Source organism: Anopheles bellator, chromosome 2, assembly GCF_943735745.2.
Source record: "Anopheles bellator chromosome 2, idAnoBellAS_SP24_06.2, whole genome shotgun sequence".
Lineage (NCBI taxonomy): Eukaryota > Metazoa > Arthropoda > Insecta > Diptera > Culicidae > Anopheles > Anopheles bellator.
Window position 1 is genome coordinate 64,146,029 of NC_071286.1, and position 8,021 is coordinate 64,154,049.

The 8,021-nt window shown below is 54.0% G+C and overlaps 1 protein-coding gene across 1 annotated transcript; it reads right to left on the reverse strand.

The window, feature by feature from the left end:
• Window positions 1-427: 427 nt before the first annotated feature.
• On the reverse strand, window positions 428-7,334 carry LOC131208281 (cGMP-dependent protein kinase 1). The gene is made up of 9 exons (XM_058200956.1): window positions 6,824-7,334; window positions 4,319-5,281; window positions 3,568-4,248; window positions 3,249-3,487; window positions 3,016-3,116; window positions 2,666-2,876; window positions 1,209-1,440; window positions 782-1,131; window positions 428-705 (listed from the first exon to the last, which is right to left on the reverse strand). The coding sequence occupies exons 1-9, from the start codon at window positions 6,905-6,907 to the stop codon at window positions 543-545; spliced, it is 3,024 nt and encodes a 1,007-aa protein (XP_058056939.1). The 5' UTR covers window positions 6,908-7,334; the 3' UTR covers window positions 428-542.
• Between the last annotated feature and the right edge of the window lie 687 nt (window positions 7,335-8,021).

The window sequence follows — 8,021 nt, forward strand, 5'->3', positions numbered from 1 at the left end:
TCAAAGTTATTTTTATGCCCGCGGAACGGAAGACTCCGGCGTTCTCCACGAAAACAGCCCGCCACGTAATTATCCTTTCGATGGCCGCCAAAATTAACCAGACAACAGGTGTGTCGTTTGCTGGCGTTCCTCGGAAGGTGGATGCGAAAAATCAATCACAATGAAATTACTGCCCACCGCACACCGCTTTAACCCGAAACGGTAAATAATTAAGAATCGTACAGTATCGCGTTTTTATCGTGCCGGTCACGGAACGACGAGGAGCCCATTCCTGCTGGCCACAGGCGGTGTCGACAGCGTGGGAATTAAAATTCGCTCCCAACTCAGCGTTTAAGCGCAACGAAACGGGGCCTCACGTGGATAAAAACCAACTCATTATACTTTATTACAGTTCACTTACGGTGGAAATTAATTCCACTCTCACCGTTGGCCGCTGCCGCGATGGCCACCCATGTGTAACGCTATCGGTTAGTTCGCGCTGTTGTTGTTGTTGGTTTTCCCCGTCGTACGAGGCGCCGCTGATGGAAATTAATATCCCGAAATTAAAAATTAATATCCCATCCCGAGATCTCGTCCGGTGGCTCATCCTTATCCTTCGGGTACTCGTCGAAGTTGGACAGATCAATGTCGGACACGATGGGCCGTATGAGTGGGGCCGGCATCGTGCGCTCCTTCAGCCGCTGCCACTCGAAGCTCCCGAACCAGCTGCGAAGGAGGGAGGAAAAAGTGGCGCAGGATTAAAATCAACACCACCCATACGGAGTCCCGGCGTGGGTCTTACGGGTGGGTCTTGATGTCGGTGATGCCGTTCTTGCCGTAACCGAGCCGCTCGGCCGCCGTCTGTCGGCAGAGGCGCTTGATCAGCACCTGTGCCTTCTTCGGCACGCGCGACGGCAGCTCGATGATGTCGATGCCCCGCAGGATGGCGTTGTACGTTTTCATATGGTTCTTCCCCCGGAACGGTGGCTTCCCGACCAGCAGCTCGTGGATCAGCACACCGAGCGCCCAGTAGTCGACCGCCCGGTCGTGGCCCTTGTTGAGAATGATTTCCGGCGACACGTACTCCGGCGTGCCCGCGAACGTCCACGTCTTCTGGTTCGGCCCGATGCGCTTCGCAAACCCAAAGTCAACCTGCAACGCAACGAATTCGGTGCGCCATTTGTTAGGACCGCCCACAGACCACCACATGCCCCGCTCGCGAAACCCACCAGCTTGATGTAGCCCCTGTCGTCCAGCATCAGGTTTTCCGGCTTCAGGTCACGGTAGATCATGTTCCGGCTATGCAGATATTCAAACGCTTCGACGACGCACCCGGTGATGAAGCGCGCCGTGCGCTCGTCGAAGAACTTACTCTTTTGCAGCACCGTCCACACGTCTCCGCCGAGGCAGGCCTCCATCAGGAAGTAAAGGTACTTCTTGTCTCGATACGTTTTGTACAACCTGCAAGCGGTCGACCCCGTTAAAACACAGCAGAATATTAGTTTTCAAATACATTAATTACGCAACGGTTCGTTGATCAAAAAGTTTCCTGAATGACCGCCGTGTGGCGGTTGTCGCAATCGGTTGTCAACTGTCGATTGTCAACAATCTAGCTCAACTTTTAAATTGACCTCGTTTCCTCAATAATTTGTGAAAGTTACGTCGAATTAAGTATTGTTCTTATTGAATCGGATCAAAGAACCGCTGAGAGGCATGCGTTTCAGCAGCCGAGAGAAGATAATGGAGAAATCCAAGCCCTAAAGGAGTTACCAAAACATCGAGTTTAAGAAGAATTTGGGAATGGATCAGGCGTTGGAATAAGTGAGTTGTAGTCCATGGGAAGTACTTTGAAGGCGGCAATATCGATTTTGAACAATAAACAGATATCGTTCATAAATTCCGGGAACTTTTTTAACAAGGTGATAGTTCTTCAATTCTATTCAATTCGAAGAATTAAACACTAATAAATAATACTAAATGTAGTGCTTTACGGCAAGGTCATTGATAGTCGCTTGACGTGTCTACGTTCGGTTCAATGGTTCTCTATGAAAACGGACACAATCATTTTCGATATATACAAATATAACGAAAGAAGAAAGGACAGGAATGGAAACTTCCTGTTGCCGAAACGAACCTTAGCCTTAAATTCTGGTCGCACTATATCTATATCTTACGAAGCTAACAGAAGAAAAAGGATCGGTTTTATTCACAACCCGCCAGTCGATTGTCGCTAAACGAGCGAACCCAATCGAAACATAAATCAAATCTCCACATCAAACGTATAGAAAATTCGCCCAACACCTGAACCGGCGGAATGGGGGACGGCCCTCTCTTCGAAAATAAAAGGAAGTCAACCGATCCCCTATCGGCTCCCGCAGTATCGATTTCAATCAACGTGAGACCCGGTCATCCCCGGAGTTCAGTGACGTTTCTTTTTGCAACTGTTTCAACGCCCAAGCAACGGTAACCGAATCCGTCCCTACGGTGCTGCTTGATCAAAGCGACCGTTGCCGCGACAGATTTCGCTGATTTAAAACGATTCCCGCGAACAGGGACCGCGGGGTCGGGTCTAAACGGAACGTTGACGGGGCATATCGAAAGCAAACCTCCTCGCCCGGTAACACCAGCCCCGCTAAAAGCAACAATCAACCCGTTCGTCATGCAAAAGAAATACCGAAGCACCTACCGGACGATGAACGGGCTGTTGCAGCTCAGCATGATGTCCTTCTCGCTGTAGGCGTGCTCCTGCTGCTGCTGGCGGACCATTTCGATCTTTTTCAGGTACTTCAGCGCGAACGTTTGCCGGCTTTGGTACTGCACCAGCTCGACCCGCCCGAACCCGCCGATGCCGAGCGTCCCGATGTAGGTCAGATCGTGCAACTGGATATGATCGTACTCTGGACCGCGCGATGTAAGCCACGGGGCAGAAAAAGAACAGAGAGAGAACGAGGAGACATGTGTTAAACGAAGTGCAACGAATCATGTTTACCGCCGGCCCGTGTGTGCGGTGCGGCGCGCCGGTACCAGAGCAATCACCTGAGACAATATTTGTCATCGTCGAGCTGCGGGGCACTATCGTGTCGGAGAGCTTCACCTCGCGCAGTGTCTCCAGGCCGCCGAGAAATTCGTTGAAGGCACTGCAAAGCGTCAAACATAAAAAAAAACATCAGCAAAACATATGCGCCCAGGTTCGCCCCCGTCATCCGCCGGTCGTTTCATAGAGCCGGAGTGAGGGAGAAAATCAAAAACCGTTCGTACGGATTACGTACATCCGGTTCAACGTCAGACACTCGGTGCCGGGTGGATTCGCGATGATGCTGGCCAATCGGCGATCCTCGTGCAGGAGAGCCTGCTCCCCGAAGTACGCACCACGCTGCAACGTCCCCACCAGCCGGTCGTTGCCCTTCTTGTCCGTTTTAATCACATTCACACTACCGCCCCGGATAATGTAGAACTTGTCGCCCGGATCTCCCTGCTGGATGATGGTGGACCCGGTGGCGTAGAATTCCTGCGCAATAACCGTGCGGAAGTGCGTTAGTGTCCGGTCTGGTCGAGCAGGAGCAACGCTTGGCACGCTATAGAGCTTACCCGCTTCAGGAGGTCCGATATTTTGTGCAGCTTCTCGTTCTCCAGATCCTTCAGCACCGAGACCGTGCTGAGGAACCGGACATTCTCTTCGCGCTCCTTCCGGCCGCTCTTCATCATGATCTTCTGGAACACCTTGCGCTCCAGGAGCCACACCTTCGCGCCGGTCGTGACGCGGATCGACGCGAACCGCTTCGCCTTGTAGAGGATTGCCAGCTCGCCGAACACGACGCCCCGGCCGAACGATTTGATCACCTTGTTGTCGACCACCACCTCGTAGGTGCCGTCCTCCGACACGTAGAAATGTGCCCCGATGTCGCCCTCCTTGATGATGTAGCTGTTCGGCGGGAAGGACATCGAGCTCATGGCCGCCGTGACCGCTCCTAATCGCTCCTCGTCCATCATGTTGTTCAGGAAGTCGTTCGCCACGATCGCCGCCTTGATCAGTAGCTCCGTGTCGGCCGCCTTCGGGTGCGTCGGGATGACGATGTCTTTCGATTCCTTGAGGTCCGTCTTGTCCGACACGACACCCTGTTTGCGGACCTTTTTCAGCGTGCCCACGATCGTGTTGTCAAGCTCCTCGATCTGTGACCGTTCGCGCGCCAGCTCCGGCAGTGTCCGTGTGACCGACGGTGTAGCCGGAGGATCTCTCAACGGTGGCGGTGAGGTTGGCTGCGGTAGGGGCTGTAAAGAGAACGGGAACGATCGATATCGTTAGATGGACCGGCTCTTGTTCTTACACCCGAAATCCTACCTCATCGTCTTCCCGGTGACTCAGCGCCTGCCGGACCAGCGTTCGGCTCATCACCTCATCCAGTAGGCTCTGCTCCAGCTGGCTTCTCGGTGGCGGCAGTTTCGGTGGCGTCGGTTCTTCGTCCGCCGACGTATCATCGGCGTCCTCCGCCAGGGCCACCCGGCTAGCCCGGGGTGGCAGATCCGGTGGCGCCGACCGTTCGTCCTCCGAACTGGGAGCCTCCGGTACGGCATCGTCCGCCGGTTTCCGCATCGCAATCACATCGTAGACGGACAGATCTCGCTCGAGCAGCTGCTCCTCCGATTGGCCAACCGGGGACACTTTTGTCGTGAGCGGTGCCAGGCCACCCACCGGGAGATTCGTAGGCCGATTGTCCCTCGATGCCTCGGCCTGCACCTGTTTCTGTAGCTCGGGTATTTCCCGCTCGAGCTGGGCCAGTGTTGCCCGCTCGCTCTTGCTCATCTCCCGGACGCCCTTCGACTGGAGGGCCAACATGTGCAGAATTTTGTTCTGCAGCAGATCCTTCACCAGCATCCCATGGCCACCGGGGCTCTCCATTGTCGACGGTTCGCGCGAGCTCAAACTGATCTTCAGCTGCTCGTCGGGCCGCTTTCCGGACGCCTTTCGCTCGATCGTTGGCCCGGGCGCCGTTACTAAGCCGATCGGGGCCGCCCGGACACTCCACGGACACTCCCGGAAACGATCGGAGCCACGGTTAGTGCCGCTCGTGCTGATGGAGGTCACGTTTAACCGTTCGTCCAACGATCCCAGCCCCGACTCACGTTCGTTCGACTTCGACTCCATCGGAACTGACACCGCGGCGGCCTTCGTGGCGGCCTTTGGTGAAGTACCGCCTTTCTTTCCGGCGTACCCATTGGCCAGAATCGACGGTGGCGGCAGCACTGCCGGCGGCACCTGATTGATCCGGTCCTCATCGTCGAGCCGTCGCGTTACACGTGTCGCCTGCAAACGGATTGAATCGGATTAATGCACCACCGGATCCGTGTTTCACCATCATAGCGCGCAATAAAAAGGGACACAAAAAGCCTTGCCCGCCGTTGATGCACTCCATGCGTTATGCTGTCGGGATTCACACCTTCTTAAAGACGCCCTTGAGCTTGAGCCGGACGGCCAGATAATACGGAACACGGATTGGATTGGTTGAAGTGTTTAGTAAACAAATGGAACAGTTCGGTGCCATAAAAGAGGGGCTTGTTGACGGTTGCCTTCCTCCCATCCGTCACTGACGTTTTATAGCACGTGCCATAAACGGTGTAATTTCAATCACTCGTCAAACATTTCCGCGCGCGCCTTGAACCCAGTACCCAGCACTGACGGTGACCGGAACCAAAAAACGGTGGTCAAAAAACGGTCGGCTCATTGTGTGCTCTTCTCCGGCTGTGTAGATGATAAGACGCGCCCAATTCATTTAACGCCAAAAGAATGTCGACCTCGCATTCGGCCGGCACGGGAATCACTATCGACGTTCGCCGCCGGGGACTTCTGGTGACCCAAAAATAGATTTGCGCAATCACGACCCAGTTGGGCCGTGACAAGCAGAGTGCCTCGATCAACCTGGACACCGCCGTTTCTCAGTAATAGGTTGGCCATTGATTGAAATGGTTGTCTACTTTTCGATCGCCATACGACTTCCGATAACGGCAATCGATGACCGGACCGACAATGCTGCTGCTTTTTTTCGTCGCCATCTCGGGACTCAGGTGTGTACCGTCCTGGTAAATTGACTTACAATTTCCAATTAAGCATATTCCATGAATTAACAATGCCTGATTAAGGTCTGATTTAGAGGACTCTGGTGTGGCTTCCAGATGACCGATTAGTTTTACTAGTGCCGCTCCGCTGTCCATCAGCAAAACGGACCTCAAATTACGTTCGTGGAAAATATGTGGACTGGATTCATCTTGTGGCCTGTGAGATGCGTTGTCGTCCAGCAGCACCACCACCAACCAACCAGACTTACACTAGCGTCCGAGAATGTTCAAAACTCGAGCGATGCAGATCAAACGACCCTCCCGGCTGACCACCGGGGCATCAAAAGAAGATCAATCCTTTTGCGTATTTGGAATTTTCTACCACAGTGCCGGCACTCCGGCGGGTAAAAGTGCTCTGAAATGCGCACCGGCAACCTCGGTACGGTACCTCGGCTTTCCCCTCTTGCCGAAGCCACGAGCCACGCTCCCAGGAATGTTGCCACATTCCCTGCTTGAAGACTTTATCTTAATCTTGTGGAGAGCAACCAGAGGGTACCGCTTATCGACAGGTTGGTAAAGTGCCGATTGCAGCTTACAGCCGCCGCCGCCGCCGCCGCCGCCGCCGCCACCACCAGCTTACCGGCCCAGCGATAATGGGTATCGGATCGTTACACTTTCACCTACGCCGCCAGCTCCAGCTCAAGCGACACCCGAAGTGGACACCGTACGTCCGGTGAGGAATCCCTAGAAAGAACAGCGCCCCACTTTGGTGGAGATAAGCGGAGCTACTCACCACCACCTCGCCATCGCCGGTGCCTGCACCGGGCAAATTGAACGACCCATGCTTTCGGCCAAAGAACTTTGCAAAGCACGCCATCGTGTGGCACTTGACGCCCCCCTTTCCGGAGCTTCTGGGTTCCGGGTTCGAGCGAACGACGGAGACTGGTTATGCTTTGCGTGCGCCCTCGGCTTCGGAAAATGTAGCAAATTAGTTAAACACGTTCAAACGGACTGTTGCTGCTGCTGCTGTGGCACATCACTCCGGTATCCTCTCGTCCGTCAGTTCCCATCACCGCTCACAAACCAGCTCACAACGTCTAACACCGCTGAGACACCTTTTTCTTGCACTTGAACGTCATCGGGGGCTCGAAAACACTGTCACCTTCACCGCACACCGTTGATCATCTCTCAATCAGTTTGATTGTTTCGTAAACACCACACCTTTCCGGCGGATCACCTGCTAGGGGACGACAATCGAAGACATTCTTCGGCGGGTCGACCGGCACTGTTCACGTTTCGTGTATCGATATATCAGTGATCTCACCTTACCACGAATCCCGTAACGCCTTACGTGAATCCCAAGACACCGAACCGTGCCTTGCCAACGGCCAACTCGTACTGACCGCCGTGGCCGCCGAGTGAGAAGAAACCCGCCAGGTAATGATTAGAAACCGATTCCCTACGCTCCCTGCTGATAGCGTCCTCCTCCGTCTGCAAGATACCGGCCCAGGGTTGGGAATCTTGCCTCGCCGCGACAAGTGTTTTCAGGCCCCGCAACCAAACCCCCCCGGGGACGTTCCTATGCGTTGGTTTGCGTGTCACGCACACTGCGGCCGAGAAGACCCCCTAAGATATCTTTATCAGTGTTCCTTCTCAGCAACCTTCAGCTCGTTCCGTCTTCCTTACTCTCGCTGTCGGTCGGTGGCGCTTCGCTTTATTATTGTTTCTCACTATTCCAATCCATTTTTCTCACTGTCTTCCGCGTGATCGATAGTGTGTGGCCTTCGACGGACGTTTAACCCACCCCCTGGACTGGACTGCCACAAATAGACCAGCGTGTCCAGCTAATTTGAGTTCAGCCCAGAGGGGGTTTCGTTACTTGAAGAAGCGATCCCAATGATAAGATTTGATGATTTGAACGGAGAATATTGCAGTAGAATGATGACTAACACTATATGCTTCGGCGGCCACATTGCAAAGTTCCAATTGAA

Coding starts and splice junctions, on each gene's coding strand:
- LOC131208281 (XM_058200956.1), bottom strand. CDS start 6,907: ATGGCGTGCTTTGCAAAGTTCTTTGGCCGAAAGCATGGGTCGTTCAAT. Junction 5,282..6,823: donor CCGGCGATGGCGAGGTGGTG/GTGAGTAGCTCC, acceptor ATCCGTTTGCAG/GCGACACGTGTAACGCGACG. Junction 1,132..1,208: donor ACAGGGGCTACATCAAGCTG/GTGGGTTTCGCG, acceptor GTTGCGTTGCAG/GTTGACTTTGGGTTTGCGAA.